Raw genomic sequence first — 17,282 nt, forward strand, 5'->3', positions numbered from 1 at the left:
TGTGTTGGTATATGACATTAGAGAACATAAGAAGGATCATATCCTTAAACCTAGTTACAGCGCTTTCTGAAAGACTTCTAGTGTAATGAAACTTATTCCCCACTGCTGGGTAGTCCATCAGAGTAAATGTAAATGTTATTAAGAAATGATCAGACAGAAGGGAGTTTTCAGGGAATACTGTTAAGTCTTCTATTTCCATACCATAAGTCAGAACAAGATCTAAGATATGATTAAAGTGGTGGGTGGACTCATTTACTTTTTGAGCAAAGCCGATAGAGTCTAATAATAGATTAAATGCAGTGTTGAGGCTGTCATTCTCAGCATCTGTGTGGATGTTAAAATCGCCCACTATAATTATCTTATCTGAGCTAAGCACTAAGTCAGACAAAAGGTCTGAAAATTCACAGAGAAACTCACAGTAACGACCAGGTGGACGATAGATAACAAATAAAACTGTTTTTTTGGGACTTCCAATTTGGATGGACAAGACTAAGAGACAAGCTTTCAAATGAATTAAAGCTCTGTCTAGGTTTTTGATTAATTAATAAGCTGGAATGGAAGATTGCTGCTAATCCTCCGCCACGGCCCGTGCTACGAGCATTCTGACAGTTAGTGTGACTCGGGGGTGTTGACTCATTTAAGCTAACATATTCATCCTGATGTAACCAGGTTTCTGTTAGGCAGAATAAATCAATACGTTGATCAATTATTATATCATTTACTAACAGGACTTAGAAGAGAGAGACCTAATGTTTAATAGACCACATTTAACTGTTTTAGTCTGTGGTGCAATTGAAGGTGCTATATTATTTTTCTTTTTGAATTTTTATGCTTAAATAGATTTTTGCTGGTTACTGGTGGTCTGGGAGCAGGCACCGTCTCTACGGGATGGGGTAATGAGGGATGGCAGGGGGAGAGAAGCTGCAGAGAGGTGTATAAGACCACAGCTCTGACTCCTGGTCCCCACGCTGGACAGTCACAGTTTGGAGGATCCAAGAAAATTGGCCAGATTTCTAGAAATGAGAACTGCTCCATCTAAAGTGGGATGGATGCCGTCTCTCCTAACAAGACCAGGTTTTCCCCAGAAGCTTTGCCAATTATCAATGAAGCCCACCTCATTTTTTGGACACCACTCAGACAGCCAGCAATTCAAGGAGAACATGCGGCTAAACATGTCACTCCCGGTCTGATTGGGAGGGGCCCAGAGAAAACAACAGAGTCCGACATTGTTTTTGCAAAGTTACACACCGATTTAATGTTAATTTTAGTGACCTCCGATTGGCGTAACCGAGTGTCATTACTGCCGACGTGAATTACAATCTTACCAAATTTACGCTTAGCCTTAGCCAGCAATTTCAAATGTCCTTCGATGTCGCCTGCTCTGGCCCCCGGAAGACAATTGACAATGGTTGCTGGTGTCGCTAACTTCACATTTCTCAAAACAGAGTCGCCAATAACCAGAGTTTGATCCTCGGCGAGTGTATCGTCGAGTGGGGAAAAACGGTTAGAGATGTGAACGGGTTGGCGGTGTACACGGGGCTTCTGTGTAGGGCTACGCTTCCTCCTCACAGTCACCCAGTCAGCCTGCTTTCCCGACTGCCCGGGATCTGCCAGGGGGGAACTAACGGCGGCTAAGCTACCTTGGTCCGCACCGACTACAGGGGCCTGGCTAGCTGTAGAATTTTCCACGGTGCGGAGCCGAGTCTCCAATTCGCCCAGCCTGGCCTCCAAAGCTACGAATAAGCTGCACTTATTACAAGTACCGTTACTGCTAAAGGAGGCCGAGGAATAACTAAACATTTCACACCCAGAGCAGAAAAGTACGGGAGAGACAGGAGAAGCCGCCATGCTAAATCGGCTAAGAGCTAGTAGCTACGCAACCTAGCAGATTCCTAAAAACACACAAAGTGAATAATGTGTAAATAATTTAGAGGTGATTCAGCAGAAGGAGTGCCTTAATTAAGGCACCAAACAGGCCATGAAGCAGCACAGGTAACGCACAACAACAGCGAACGCACGACAACGGTGCTAAAATAAAATAAAAATCGACTAAACACGCTGTGGAGCAGCACAGGTAACGCACGACAACAGTGCTAAAAAAAAATAAATAAATAAATAAAAACAAAAGCGTTAGCAAGCTAGTTAGCTTGCCAACGCTGATGAAAGTTAGCTGATAAAAGTGCTCCGTCGCGATGTTTCGACCGTTAGAGGTCTTCCTTAGGCGTTGGAGCACAGTAAAAAAGTTAAAAAAAAGAGTAAAAAGGTAAAAAAGTAAATAAGTAAAAAAGTCTTGAAAAAGACTGTTAGTTCAAGTCCAAAGCAGCAGGTAGCAGTCTCTGTGTAAACAGTCCCAACAGAGAGCCAAAATTCTGATGCAATGTCACTCCGAAGACCACACACAGATCTGTCGATAGCAGCAAATGACGCCCCCCTGTATGTCTTCCATGACATCAATAAGCTTTGTGCTTAACGATTCTGTTTCGGTCCTTCAGAGTGGCCGTTGTTTTGGCGGGTGTTTGTCAGCAAAATGATCATTTCTCTACATTGATTACAGACCCTGCAGCGGGACCTTAATCAACTTTTCTGCGGCATGGCTTTGCTTTGAACCTTGAACCAATCGAAGCAGTGGTTCGCAGATTGAAGCAATGCTTCGATCGGTTGCTTTGTTTATTTCTTTCTTTCGCTTAATTTTCCCCCGCTAAAACCCTAAAGAGCATACGTCTGTGAGTATTATTTACCTTTTCTATGTTAAACCGACCTGTTATGGTCTTCTGAAACAGTTGATAGATGTATTTTATAACTTAAAAACGGGAGCGACGCTAACGTGTTAGCATGTCTATGGCATTTTCAATGTTAAAAGTTAGCATTTAGCAATTGCAGCCGTCATCACGTTCGGGTGCATTTGTTTTCAAATTGTAATATTCCTTAAATTTATTTTTGCTTATATATTAATAATCTAATGATTATTATATACAATTTTAGAGAAAGAGACAAAAAGAACCTGAATAGAAACACAACAGAAAATATATAATAGCAACTAACAATGAATATAAATAAATACTTAAATACATACAGAAATAAATAAATGTTTCCTGTGAACACCGAGTGACTCTCACACCTCCATTTCATCCCTGTTTAAGTTTAATGACAGTTTGTTTCGGTCAAACCATATTTTCAGTTTGTTAATTTCTTCAGTGATTTCCTCCAGAACTATCTGCCAAACTGCTGCATCCTAGTAAGAGCAGAATACTACTGGAATGAATTTGAATAAGGAAAGTTGTATATATATATTTTTTTTTCCTCTCACCTAAATGGATGCTGCACTCACTAGGGATGTGAATCGTACAACAACTCACGATTCAATTCGATTCCGATTCTTGGGGTGACAATTCGATTCAGAATTGATTTTCGATTCAAAGAGCTGTGAGAAATAGTTATATTACAAAATGTTTACATTCAAGGAAATGCAGCTTTACAAGGTTAATCAAGTGATTCTAGATGTAAATTTACTTATCTGCTTTGCTCATTCGGAGTTGGCTGGCAGGTTTGTGAAGCGCTGGTCGGCAGATAATGCTGCTCCGCTCCTTTTAGCTCCGGGTCATAGCGTAGCATGTGGGCTTGCGGAGTTGAAGTGTTTCCGAAGTACTTGACTTTCATTTCGCAGATTCTGCACACTGCGTAAGTCATGTCAAGCTCCTTCTTACGCAGCAAATAATAAAATCCAGAATGCGCCCAAACATTTGCCTTCAGCAAAGACGGTGCTGGCTGAATTAGCGCTTCGTCCGCCATGCTAAGCTACAGCCACTGAACTCTGCAGCTCACGAGTGTTTGAATCACGCCGGACCACCCTCGCGGAGATGCTGTAATACGGAAGCCGTTGCCTGACAAACAGTACACGCAGCGAGTAAGTAAGATTATGTTTAAAAAATGCTTTTAAAAAATCGATTCTTGGACATTTTGGATCTATTCTGAATTGTAATAAATAAGAATCGCGATTTGGACGTGAATCGATTTTTTCCGACACCCCTAGCACTCACTCCAGTTTATTGTCTGGAATAGTCCCAGATTGCATTTCAGAGCTTCTAGAATTGAAACATTTTCCTGCAGGTGGTGTTGGGGGGTAATTTTGGGTTTCAGCTTTTTTTGTTTTTCACCACTTTCATCCCTGAATATGAGTTGTGATTCACTTTTGTGCGGATTAAAGTTACTAACTGGGACTCCTGTCTCCTTGCGAGAAAGAAACAAGAATCATCCTCCGTTCTGTTCACACAGCTCCAAACGTTGCGCGGCTCTCTGACAAGTCAAGATAGAACGATAGAGTCCAGTCTGAATTAATAACTTCAAAGCGAAACACAGTTTTGTTTATTTTTATTTATGTCCAGAGATCAAGGATACAGTGACTAATTTCATATTTATTTACTTTAAGACTCAAGGAAATACATAGAAAACCTGTAAAGCCTACTTTTAGTACAAAATTCACGAGGTATCGATAAGGTAATCGATAAGGAATCAGATCGATAAGCAGAATCGATAATGGCATCGATATCGATAAAATCTTATCAATACCCATCCCTAGTCAAAATTGCGGCGCCATAGCAGCCACACCCTTCGACATAGAGAAAAGCTTTTGATAACTTCTGATCAGTATCATCTCTGGATGCTGTGAAAGAAATTTGAAGTGCATTGGACAAAATCCCTAGGAGTTTGTTCAAATACGTGTGCCAGAATGAGAAGAAAATTCAAAATGGCTGGCTTCCTGTTTAGAGTAGACCAATGGTGCAAGAGACGTTTTTGTACGTCTATGCAAGTCACACGTGTACCAATTTTCATCTCCCTACTCCAAAAAAACTTGGTGTTAAAGTTAGAACAAGAAGCTACACTGAAAGAGATCAATCTGGGACAAAGAGACACATTGTGGGTGTTGCCACTCCAACGAGAGCGGCACACTGAGGAGGGTGACTTGAAGGTTGTCAGTGAAGCTGCAGCAGCAAAGCCTTGTGGGAAGCTGAGTGTGTGAGTCTGTGTTCAGGTTGACTGGCTGACTGAGAAGATGAGGGAGGCGAACTTCACCGTGTCATCCATGCATGGAGACATGCCCCAGAAGGAAAGGGAGTCCATCATGAAGGAGTTCCGATCTGGAGCCAGGTAATGGTTGGCCTGTGGTCGCCATGAGATCCCAGGCCTGATCCTGTAAAACCACGCCCCGCCCCGTGGACCAATCGCCAACTGCTGTCGAGTCACGTGATGTACTGTGTGTGTGTTTGTAGCCGCGTGTTGATCTCCACGGACGTTTGGGCTCGAGGTTTGGACGTCCCCCAGGTGTCTCTGATCATCAACTACGACCTGCCCAACAACAGAGAGCTCTACATCCACAGGTACCCCCCCATTTATTGACTCTGTGGGTGGTCTGAGCACTTTTGGAAAATCTTTGAATGTTTTGGAAAGGGGCGTGGCATCACTACTGCAGCCAGCAAGCAACAGATCTGACCGCACACAAACTGTTCAGTGTGTAAATGGCAGTGCGCCTCTGTGCTTTGTGTGTTTCTGTCTGCTTTCTTTTTTTTTTTTTTTTTGTCTCTCTGGGAAACGTTTTTGAGATCAGTGTAAATACGAAGGGTGGGGGGTTATGCTCGGGGCCACGGCTTGTGGACGAACCATGTGTTTCATTTCTTTTGGTAAACAGGCCCTGTTTGTCACAAGAGACAAGAGTCCTGATTGGACCTTTTCCTGGATGTGTTCTCACAGTGAATCAAAGCGCCGCTTGGTGACGCGATTAAGCAGCACATATGCATTTGCCAAAAACATGAGGAGGCCTGAGGAGGTGAACTGTGTTCAAATAAGAGCGCCGCCTCACTCAGTGTGTCCACTAGCCATCATGGTTAAACAGCAAATCTGTAGGACGACGGCGGCGTGTAAACTGTCTTCATGGGGAAAATGGAATATTGCAGTGTGGTGTGGTTTAGAATAGAATAATTCTTTTTTTGTCCACCGAGGTGGAACATTGTCTTTGGCTCACCAGCACAAAAAACACAACACTAAAATACAGACATTGTCATGCATAAAAATATATAATAAATCCAGTAAAACAAAGATAAGATATAATAAAAGTGTAGGAATAAAGGAAGAAGTAGTATAAGACCTAGTAAGATAAATAAAATGCAAGTAAAGCAGTTCAGGTTTTATCTGTGGAGTGGTCACTTTTTTGAGTTCATTATGGTGACGCCATTTGGTATAAAAGATTTTTTTTTTAAAAGAACCTTTGGCCAGAGGAGCTCTGTAGCGCCTCCCAGACTTCAGGAGCTCAAACTGACAGGACAGAGGATGAGATCTGTCTGTCAGGACTCTCTGAGCTCCTCCTTGTCCTCTCACTGTGAATATGGTTTTACAATTCTGTTTAATTTGTCTTTACATTTACAACTCAAGTGACCAAACACAAAGATGAAATGTTAAAATACTCTCAATATGTGCAGAACACACAGGCTCTAAAATCTGCAGATTGACACCAAGACAGCTTCATCTTCTAAGCAGACTGAGTTGCTGTGAACATTTCTTAAAGATAAAATCAGTGTTTTCAGAGAAGCTCAAGTGACTGTCGAGAACTGTACCGAAATATTTAAAAGTTTCAACCGTTTCAACAAGCTGGCGATCGAGTGAAACTGGCTGCACAGTCAGTTCTTGCTTTGTGTGAAAAACAAGCTCCTTTGTCTTAGACACATTGATTTCCAGCTGGCTGTTGAGACACCAAGCTTCAAGAGCCTTAGTGTGAGCGAGATAGGAGGCTTCGCCAGAGGACTCAGAGTCCTGTAGCAGGCCGACTAGGGCTGTGTCATCCACATATTTAATCACTTTAAAGTTTGTCATTCACTGCAAATTTGTTTGTAAAAAGAGAGAAGAGTAACGGTGAAAGGACGCCACCCTGTGGGCAGCCAGTGCTGATGAGTGACAGAATGTTGTTAGGACAGACCCTTTGAGGGCGACAGGACAGAAAGTCTCTGATCCAGAGCATCAGGCCCTTTTCAACATTTAAATCAGCCTTTTCAGAAGAACGTGTCATTTCATAGAGTTAAAAGCTGCACTGAAGTCTACAAACAAAACCCGAGCGTGTGCTTTAACAAGCGGACGCTGCTTTGACATCATGTCCATCAGTACCTCTGTCCCTCTTATAGGCCAGCTGCAGAGGGTCACCGGAGGTCAACTCAAACTCTTTCCATAGTTTTACATAATATGGAGGTTATGTCAATGGGCCGAAGATCTTCAGGTTTGCTTGCTCCTGGCTTTTTTAGGATCAGCTTTATTATGGAGAATTTCCAGGATTTGGGCAGTCCTGTGACAAGGAGGGAATTAGAGTCTGGAGAGGACTCCTTTGAATTGAGGAGCTCAGTCTTTGAGTAACGGGCTTCAGTGGGCTTGTTTGGCTTCAGTTTAAACAGACTTTTAGCCGTGACATCCTCAGTGACGGCTGTGGGTGCTCCTGCAGGGAGACTTTACAGATCTCATCACAGTCCTGTTTATCATCCACTTTATCAAATCTACAGAATAACTGCTTTAACTCATCAACAAAACATTGATCGATGCTTGTAGGAGCATCACATTTCTTACTGGATTTGCCCATCAGTGTATTTAGACCTTCCCAGGCTTGTTTTATGTTGCCACTGAAAAATGTACTTTCTACTTTATTCTTGTACTCAGTTTTTGCCTTAAATACGAGGTATCTTATAAAACTAACCGGCAGTTTTATAAAAAGAAACTATATGGATTTGAATGACATGCGATTACACCAATCATGCTTGAACCCTCGTGTGCATGCGTTTTTTTTCATGCGTGTCAGTGACGTCATTTCCCTGTGGGCAGGCCTTGAGTGAGATGTGGTCCCGCCCTCTCGGCTGAATTCCTTTGTTTCACACGCTGCTCGAGACGGCGCGCGTTGCTTTATCAAAATTTTTTCTGGACCTGTGAGGAATATCCGAGTGGACACTATTCGAGAAATTCAGCTGGTTTTTGGTGAAAAGTTTAACAGCTGATGAGAGATTATGGGGTGTTTCTGTCGGTGTAAGGACTTCCCACAGAGCGGGACGTCGTGCAGCGCTTCCAGGCGCCGTCGTCGGCCTGTTTCGACCTGAAAACATCCTAATTTAAGGCTTAATTCACCCAGGACGTCGTGAGAGAACAGAGAAGATTCAGAAGAGGCCGGCATGAGGACTTTATGCGGACACTCCACTGTTTAAGGACATTTTGTAATGAAAGACGTGCGCGCACATTCGCCGAGTCGTTTCCGTGACGACTCGGCGAATCTGTGTGCGCCGCGACAGGAAAAACACCTCCGTGTTGAAAACCATTTGTAAAATTCAGGCGGCTTTTGATGGCTTTCAACAAGTGAGTAACTGAGAAATTGTTTAACAGCTTGGGCATGTTCCAACTTGTCCGTTAAGGTTTCCAACGGAGGTGTTTTTCCTGTCGCGACCCCCCGCGGTCGGGTCCGGCCCGACATGCGACTCTGCCTGCACGTTCTTTCATTACAAAATGTCCGTTAACAATGGAATGTCCGAATAAACTCCTCATGCCGACTTCTTCTGAAAGTTCTCTGTTCTCTGACGACTTACTGGATCAACAGAGCCTGAAATGTGGAAGTTTTCAACTTGAAACGGCGAGACGCTGCCGCCTCGAAGCGCAGATCGCCATCAGGCGCCGTGGGCCGTCCTTACGGCGACACTACCAGACCAAAATCTCTCATCAGCTGTTAAAATTTTTACCGAAAACCAGCTGAATTTATCGAATGGTGTCCACTCAGTTGTGCCTTTCAGTTTTGGAAAAATTTTGATCAAACAAAGCAGCAGTCTGAGACATTCCTAAACAATGAAAAAAACGATGAGAGGGTGGACGACTCCTCACTCAAAGACTGCCCCAGGCGAATGACGTAACCGACAGGCGTGAAAAAACTCTCGCATGCCCACGAGGGTTCACGCATGTCTGATGTAATCACACGTGATTCAAATCCATATGGTTTTTGAAAAAAATAATAAGGTCGGATACTTTTCTAATAGACCTCGTATGTTCCCTCTCAGCTGTCTCCTTTTTTTGCTGCCTTAATTGCACATTACCAGAGCAGAAGGCCACCTTCTTTTCATTAAGACAGATTTTCAATTGTTTGGACACCCAGGGTTTGTTATTTGGGAATATTTTCAGTCTTATTCTCTGACACATTATCCTCACAGAACTTCATGTAAAGCACCTTTCACACCGGCGTATTCGCAGAGCTGCGTATTGTGGCACTGTGTTTCATTTAAATACGCCTGAAATGCGCGTGTACTCAGCCTTTTTCCGTGTTCGTAGATCTGCTTGCAGCTGCCTGTGCTCGCTTTTTAATGTGTTCACACAGTCACATGTACCTTGCCGCTATTTAAAACCAGTTCACTCCTGCCAGCTGTGCAGAACAAACAGTGGACTGTATCATGAGGTTTTTACAGTTGAATTACTGCCATGTATGTAGCCAAAGCTGCTATTTTCTGCCTCTGTGTAAGCGCGCTGTTCTCTCCTGCACGGTGGTGCACGTCAGAAACAGTCATGTAACATTATTATTTTTTATTATTTTGTCTTGGTGGATCATTTTCATTGTGTACAGATGATTACACCGACTTCCTGTGTCTTTCCGCACCGAACGCCGAACTGTTTACACAGAGACTGCTACCTGCTGCTTTGGACTCTGAACTAACAGTCTTTTTCAAGACTTTTTCACCGTGCTCCAACGCCTGAAGAAGACCTCTAACGGTCGAAACGTCGCGACGGAGCACTTTTTTCAATTTTTTGGCCATATCAATTTTTTTTTTTAGCAAGCTAACTAGCTTGCTAACGCTTTCATTTTTATTTTATTTTTTAGCACTGTTGCCGTGCGTTACTTGTGCTGCTCCATGGCCTGTCTGGTGGATTTTTATTTTATTTTTTAGCACTGTTGCTGTGCGTTACCTGTGCTGCTCCACAGCGTGTCTGGTGGATTTTTATTTTATTTTATTTTTTAGCACCGTTGCCGTGCGTTACTTGTGCTGCTCCATGGCCTGTCTGGTGGATTTTTATTTTATTTTTTAGCACTGTTGCCGTGCGTTACCTGTGCTGCTCCACAGCCTGTCTGGTGGATTTTTATTTTATTTTATTTTTTTAGCACCGTTGCCGTGCGTTACCTGTGCTGCTCCACAGCCTGTCTGGTGGATTTTTATTTTATTTTTTAGCACTGTTGCCGTGCGTTACCTGTACTGCTTCATGGCCTGTCTGGTGCCTTAACTAAAGCACTCCTTCTGCTGAATCACCTCTAAATTATTTACACATTATTCACTTTGTGTGTTTTTAGGAATCTGCTAGGTAGCGTAGCTACTAGCTCTTAGCCGATTTAGCATGGCGGCTTCTCCTGTCTCTCCCGTACTTTTCTGCTCTGGGTGTGAAATGTTTAGTTATTCCTCGGCCTCCTTTAGCAGTAACGGTACTTGTAATAAGTGTAGCTTATTCGTAGCTTTGGAGGCCAGGCTGGGCGAATTGGAGACTCGGCTCCGCACCGTGGAAAATTCTACAGCTAGCCAGACCCCTGTAGTCGGTGCGGACCAAGGTAGCTTAGCCGCCGTTAGTTCCCCCCTGGCAGATCCCGAGCAGTCGGGAAAGGCTGACTGGGTGACTGTGAGGAGGAAGCGTAGCCCTAAACAGAAGCCCCGTGTACACCGTCAACCCGTTCACATCTCTAACCGTTTTTCCCCACTCGACGACACATCCGCCGAGGATCAAACTCTGGTTATTGGCGACTCTGTTCTGAGAAATGTGAAGTTAGCGACACCAGCAACCATAGTCAATTGTCTTCCGGGGGCCAGAGCAGGCGACATTGAAGGAAATTTGAAACTGCTGGCTAAGGCTAAGCGTAAATTTGGTAAGATTGTAATTCACGTCGGCAGTAATGACACTCGGTTACGCCAATCGGAGGTCACTAAAATTAACATTAAATCGGTGTGTAACTTTGCAAAAACAATGTCGGACTCTGTAGTTTTCTCTGGGCCCCTCCCCAATCGGACCGGGAGTGACATGTTTAGCCGCATGTTCTCCTTGAATTGCTGGCTGTCTGAGTGGTGTCCAAAAAATGAGGTGGGCTTCATAGATAATTGGCAAAGCTTCTGGGGAAAACCTGGTCTTGTTAGGAGAGACGGCATCCATCCCACTTTGGATGGAGCAGCTCTCATTTCTAGAAATCTGGCCAATTTTCTTAAATCCTCCAAACTGTGACTATCCAGGGTTGGGACCAGGAAGCAGAGTTGTAGTCTTACACACCTCTCTGCAGCTTCTCTCCCCCTGCCATCCCCTCATTACCCCATCCCCGTAGAGACGGTGCCTGCTCCCAGACCACCAATAACCAGCAAAAATCTATTTAAGCATAAAAATTCAAAAAGAAAAAATAATATAGCACCTTCAACTGCACCACAGACTAAAACAGTTAAATGTGGTCTATTAAACATTAGGTCTCTCTCTTCTAAGTCCCTGTTGGTAAATTATATAATAATTGATCAACATATTGATTTATTCTGCCTAACAGAAACCTGGTTACAGCAGGATGAATATGTTAGTTTAAATGAGTCAACACCCCCGAGTCACACTAACTGTCAGAATGCTCGTAGCACGGGCCGGGCGGAGGATTAGCAGCAATCTTCCATTCCAGCTTATTAATTAATCAGAAACCCAGACAGAGCTTTAATTCATTTGAAAGCTTGTCTCTTAGTCTTGTCCATCCAAATTGGAAGTCCCAAAAACCAGTTTTATTTGTTATTATCTATCGTCCACCTGGTCGTTACTGTGAGTTTCTCTGTGAATTTTCAGACCTTTTGTCTGACTTAGTGCTTAGCTCAGATAAGATAATTATAGTGGGCGATTTTAACATCCACTCAGATGCTGAGAATGACAGCCTCAACACTGCATTTAATCTATTATTAGACTCTATTGGCTTTGCTCAAAAAGTAAATGAGTCCACCCACCACTTTAATCATATCTTAGATCTTGTTCTGACTTATGGTATGGAAATAGAAGACTTAACAGTATTCCCTGAAAACTCCCTTCTGTCTGATCATTTCTTAATAACATTTACATTTACTCTGATGGACTACCCAGCAGTGGGGAATAAGTTTCATTACACTAGAAGTCTTTCAGAAAGCGCTGTAACTAGGTTTAAGGATATGATTCCTTCTTTATGTTCTCTAATGCCATATACCAACACAGTGCAGAGTAGCTACCTAAACTCTGTAAGGGAGATAGAGTATCTCGTCAATAGTTTTACATCCTCATTGAAGACAACTTTGGATGCTGTAGCTCCTCTGAAAAAGAGAGCTTTAAATCAGAAGTGTCTGACTCCGTGGTATAACTCACAAACTCGTAGCTTAAAGCAGATAACCCGTAAGTTGGAGAGGAAATGGCGTCTCACTAATTTAGAAGATCTTCACTTAGCCTGGAAAAAGAGTCTGTTGCTCTATAAAAAAGCCCTCCATAAAGCTAGGACATCTTTCTACTCATCACTAATTGAAGAAAATAAGAACAACCCCAGGTTTCTTTTCAGCACTGTAGCCAGGCTGACAAAGAGTCAGAGCTCTATTGAGCTGAATATTCCATTAACTTTAACTAGTAATGACTTCATGACTTTCTTTGCTAACAAAATTTTAACTATTAGAGAAAAAATTACTCATAACCATCCCAAAGACGTATCGTTATCTTTGGCTGCTTTCAGTGATGCCGGTATTTGGTTAGACTCTTTCTCTCCGATTGTTCTGTCTGAGTTATTTTCATTAGTTACTTCATCCAAACTATCAACATGTTTATTAGACCCCATTCCTACCAGGCTGCTCAAGGAAGCCCTACCATTATTTAATGCTTCGATCTTAAATATGATCAATCTATCTTTGTTAGTTGGCTATGTACCACAGGCTTTTAAGGTGGCAGTAATTAAACCATTACTTAAAAAGCCATCACTTGACCCAGCTATCTTAGCTAATTATAGGCCAATCTCCAACCTTCCTTTTCTCTCAAAGATTCTTGAAAGGGTAGTTGTAAAACAGCTAACTGATCATCTGCAGAGGAATGGTCTATTTGAAGAGTTTCAGTCAGGTTTTAGAATTCATCATAGTACAGAAACAGCATTAGTGAAGGTTACAAATGATCTTCTTATGGCCTCGGACAGTGGACTCATCTCTGTGCTTGTTCTGTTAGACCTCAGTGCTGCTTTTGATACTGTTGACCATAAAATTTTATTACAGAGATTAGAGCATGCCATAGGTATTAAAGGCACTGCTTTGCGGTGGTTTGAATCATATTTGTTTAATAGATTACAATTTGTTCATGTAAATGGGGAATCTTCTTCACAGACTAAAGTTAATTATGGAGTTCCACAAGGTTCTGTGCTAGGACCAATTTTATTTACTTTATACATGCTTCCCTTAGGCAGTATTATTAGACGGTATTGCTTAAATTTTCATTGTTACGCAGATGATACCCAGCTTTATCTATCCATGAAGCCAGAGGACACACACCAATTAGCTAAACTGCAGGATTGTCTTACAGACATAAAGACATGGATGACCTCTAATTTCCTGCTTTTAAACTCAGATAAATCTGAAGTTATTGTACTTGGCCCCACAAATCTTAGAAACATGGTGTCTAACCAGATCCTTACTCTGGATGGCATTACCCTGACCTCTAGTAATACTGTGAGAAATCTTGGAGTCATTTTTGATCAGGATATGTCATTCAAAGCGCATATTAAACAAATATGTAGGACTGCTTTTTTGCATTTACGCAATATCTCTAAAATCAGAAAGGTCTTGTCTCAGAGTGATGCTGAAAAACTAATTCATGCATTTATTTCCTCTAGGCTGGACTATTGTAATTCATTATTATCAGGTTGTCCTAAAAGTTCCCTAAAAAGCCTTCAGTTAATTCAAAATGCTGCAGCTAGAGTACTGACGGGGACTAGAAGGAGAGAGCATATCTCACCCATATTGGCCTCTCTTCATTGGCTTCCTGTTAATTCTAGAATAGAATTTAAAATTCTTCTTCTTACTTATAAGGTTTTGAATAATCAGGTCCCATCTTATCTTAGGGACCTCGTAGTACCATATCACCCCAATAGAGCGCTTTGCTCTCAGACTGCAGGCTTACTTGTAGTTCCTAGGGTTTGTAAGAGTAGAATGGGAAGCAGAGCCTTCAGCTTTCAGGCTCCTCTCCTGTGGAACCAGCTCCCAATTCAGATCAGGGAGACAGACACCCTCTCTACTTTTAAGATTAGGCTTAAAACTTTCCTTTTTGCTAAAGCTTATAGTTAGGGCTGGATCAGGTGACCCTAAACCATCCCTTAGTTATGCTGCTATAGACGTAGACTGCTGGGGGGTTCCCATGATGCACTGTTTCTTTCTCTTTTTGCTCTGTATGCACCACTCTGCATTTAATCATTAGTGATCGATCTCTGCTCCCCTCCACAGCATGTCTTTTTCCTGGTTCTCTCCCTCAGCCCCAACCAGTCCCAGCAGAAGACTGCCCCTCCCTGAGCCTGGTTCTGCTGGAGGTTTCTTCCTGTTTAAAGGGAGTTTTTCCTTCCCACTGTAGCCAAGTGCTTGCTCACAGGGGGTCGTTTTGACCGTTGGGGTTTTTACATAATTCTTGTATGGCCTTGCCTTGCAATATGGAGCGCCTTGGGGCAGCTGTTTGTTGTGATTTGGCGCTATATAAAAAAAATTGATTGATTGATTGATGATGCCAAGTGTGGCTGTGGTCAAGGCTGCTGTGAATAAAGCGCTGTGACTCTAAACTTTTAAAGCTCCGGTTGCTCCGATCAGGTCCTCTGGTTTGATCAGACCTGATCGATCAGGGCGTTTGATGATCGCACCGACATGCAGTGAGTGCACTTTTATTTTAAAGTCACAGCGCTTATTGTTTGATCAGACAGACAGAGCGAAAGAGAGAGAGACCCCTGCTGTTTCGGTTCTGTTTCTGGATTTATGAGTTGAGGTCTGATTCCCTGTTATGAGCACACACATCCATCAGCTGTTCTGATCACACAGAGGCGGTGCAGCTGCATAATCCTCTTCTCCAGCTGATTCCTCTGGATTCATGCACTCAGTTTTTGGTTGTATACAGGAGCACCGTGTTGCACAGACTTGCATGCAGTAACCCTGTGCTGCGCAGACCTGCTTAAAACTGTGTCCAGCGCTCTACGCTGAACAAAATTAAACATGTTTAATTTCTTCCATCCTACCCACGTAGCCCTCAACATACTGCTGCGTAGGGAGAAAAAACCCGACGTAGAGCTGCTAAACTTGGCGTAGACAATACACTACAATGAGCAGCTCTACAAATACGTCAATGTGAAATCAAATCAAATCAATTTAATTTATATAGCGCCAAATCACAACAAACAGTTGCCCCAAAGCGCTTTAGATTGTAAGGCAAAAGCCATACAATAATTATGTAAAACCCCAATGGTCAAAACGACCCCCTATGAGCAAGCACTTGGCGACAGTGGGAAGGAAAAACTCCCTTTTAACAGGAAGAAACCTCCAGCAGAACCAGGCTCAGGGAGGGGCAGTCTTCTGCTGGGACTGGTTGGGGCTGAGGGAGAGAACCAGGAAAAAGACATGCTGTGGAGGGGAGCAGAGATCAATCACTAATGATTAAATGCAGAGTGGTGCATACAGAGCAAAAAGATGTGAATAAAAAGAAACAGTGCATCATGGGAACTTTAAGCCATGTTTCCGTCAAACACACAAGATTACTCTGTAAATTCACTGTCATGCTGGGCTCTCAGCACAAGTTCATCCAGTTTGTTGCTTACCGAGCGGACATTAGACAGTGATGACAGGCAGCGGGAATCTGCTGCGGCGTCTCCACAGTCTGTGCCTCGCACCTCTCCTGGAGCCACGCTTTTTCCTCTTCCCCAGATATTTAAGAGGCCGTCGGATTTAGGTTGATTGTGATCTACAGGCCAGAATTATTGCATCTATCAATAGGTCTGTTTTGTGCAGTTTTCTGTTGCATTGTTCTTTTTGCTGGTTGTATGATGTATTGAATCGGTGCTTTTTCAGCAACACAAACTGCAGTTTTCCTGTTTTGTTGCATGTGTTCATGTTAGGTGTATTTTTTATTTTTTTGTATATCCAGAGTAGTTGTCAGAACACATCAGCCAAACCTCCTGGGGGAGTTATCCCAAGGGATTCATAAAGAGATTATCTGGACTCACTGGCTGTTTACTTCACTTTGTTCATATTCTCGTGTGTGTGTGTGTGTATCTCAGGAGTATAATTCTTACTCTGAAATGTACTGAATTTGCACAACTTTGTCTTAAATAGTTATCCACTGAGTTGTTTAAAAATTCAGCCAAACATTGTTTCATCAAGCTAACGTTTGGTTAGCGATGTAGCACTCTGGAGCCCCGTGTCCACATGCTGACATTTGTTTTGTGTGCTCTTGTGCCAGTTCTGATCATGTTTTGAATGGTCTGATGTAACCTTTGACCTCTGCTAGGATTGGTCGGTCAGGTCGTTACGGTCGTAAGGGCGTGGCCATCAACTTTGTGAAGAACGACGACATCCGGATCCTGAGAGACATCGAGCAGTACTACTCCACCCAGATTGATGAAATGCCCATGAACGGTACGACATCACAGCCAATTAGAACAGTGAGCACTTTGAGTTCTCCTTTGACTCCACCCAGCAGGACTCTCCTGTGATTGGTTCTTTTTCTCTCTCTCACTGCAGTGGCTGATCTCATCTGAAGTTGTCTTCGGAGCCCCACCCCCTTTTGTTACATCAAGTCCAGTTTTTTAAGTTTGAATTCTTTGTAAATAAACCTTTGTTCTTTCCACATTAGTATGCACATGTTGACTTAATTTTGTTCCTGTGTAGGGCCCCTTCACACATAACATGATTGAGGCAGAATGGCGCACAAAGGAGGAATCAAATGCCACTCATCAAAAATCGGAGCCGCCTCAAACGTCTCATACAGATGTCGCTACAACTGCTCACGCACACCAGTTGCCAAAAGACAGCAAGTGTCTATGCGACTGTCTCTCGGCAGGTGTCAGCCAAATTCCAGGTGTCGCACACGAACTTCCAGCACCACTTGCTGGGCACTTAAAGAAGGCGGGGCTGTTCGTGCTCCCAGCCTGAGAGCAGAGAGCAGGCGACCACATTCCCGCTGTTTGTAAAAATTGTCAAAGTGCAACACGAGTGTTGCGTGACTTCATCATTGCTTCAGTGAGCTGGTGATGTCCGCAGACAGAG

At 43.0% G+C, this 17,282-nt stretch overlaps 1 protein-coding gene across 1 annotated transcript in view; it reads left to right on the plus strand.

The window, feature by feature from the left end:
* eif4a3 (eukaryotic translation initiation factor 4A3) overlaps positions 1 to 16,868 on the plus strand; it is a 55,204-nt gene extending 38,336 nt beyond the window's left edge. Inside the window, 4 exon segments of the mRNA XM_034188403.1 lie at positions 5,030 to 5,145; positions 5,268 to 5,375; positions 16,525 to 16,652; positions 16,758 to 16,868. Of these exon segments, the coding sequence (XP_034044294.1) occupies positions 5,030 to 5,145; positions 5,268 to 5,375; positions 16,525 to 16,652; positions 16,758 to 16,774 (369 nt within the window). The 3' untranslated portion in view covers positions 16,775 to 16,868.
* Positions 16,869 to 17,282: the final 414 nt, after the last annotated feature.

The sequence above is a fragment of the Thalassophryne amazonica genome, chromosome 15 (genome assembly GCF_902500255.1).
Source record: "Thalassophryne amazonica chromosome 15, fThaAma1.1, whole genome shotgun sequence".
Lineage (NCBI taxonomy): Eukaryota > Metazoa > Chordata > Actinopteri > Batrachoidiformes > Batrachoididae > Thalassophryne > Thalassophryne amazonica.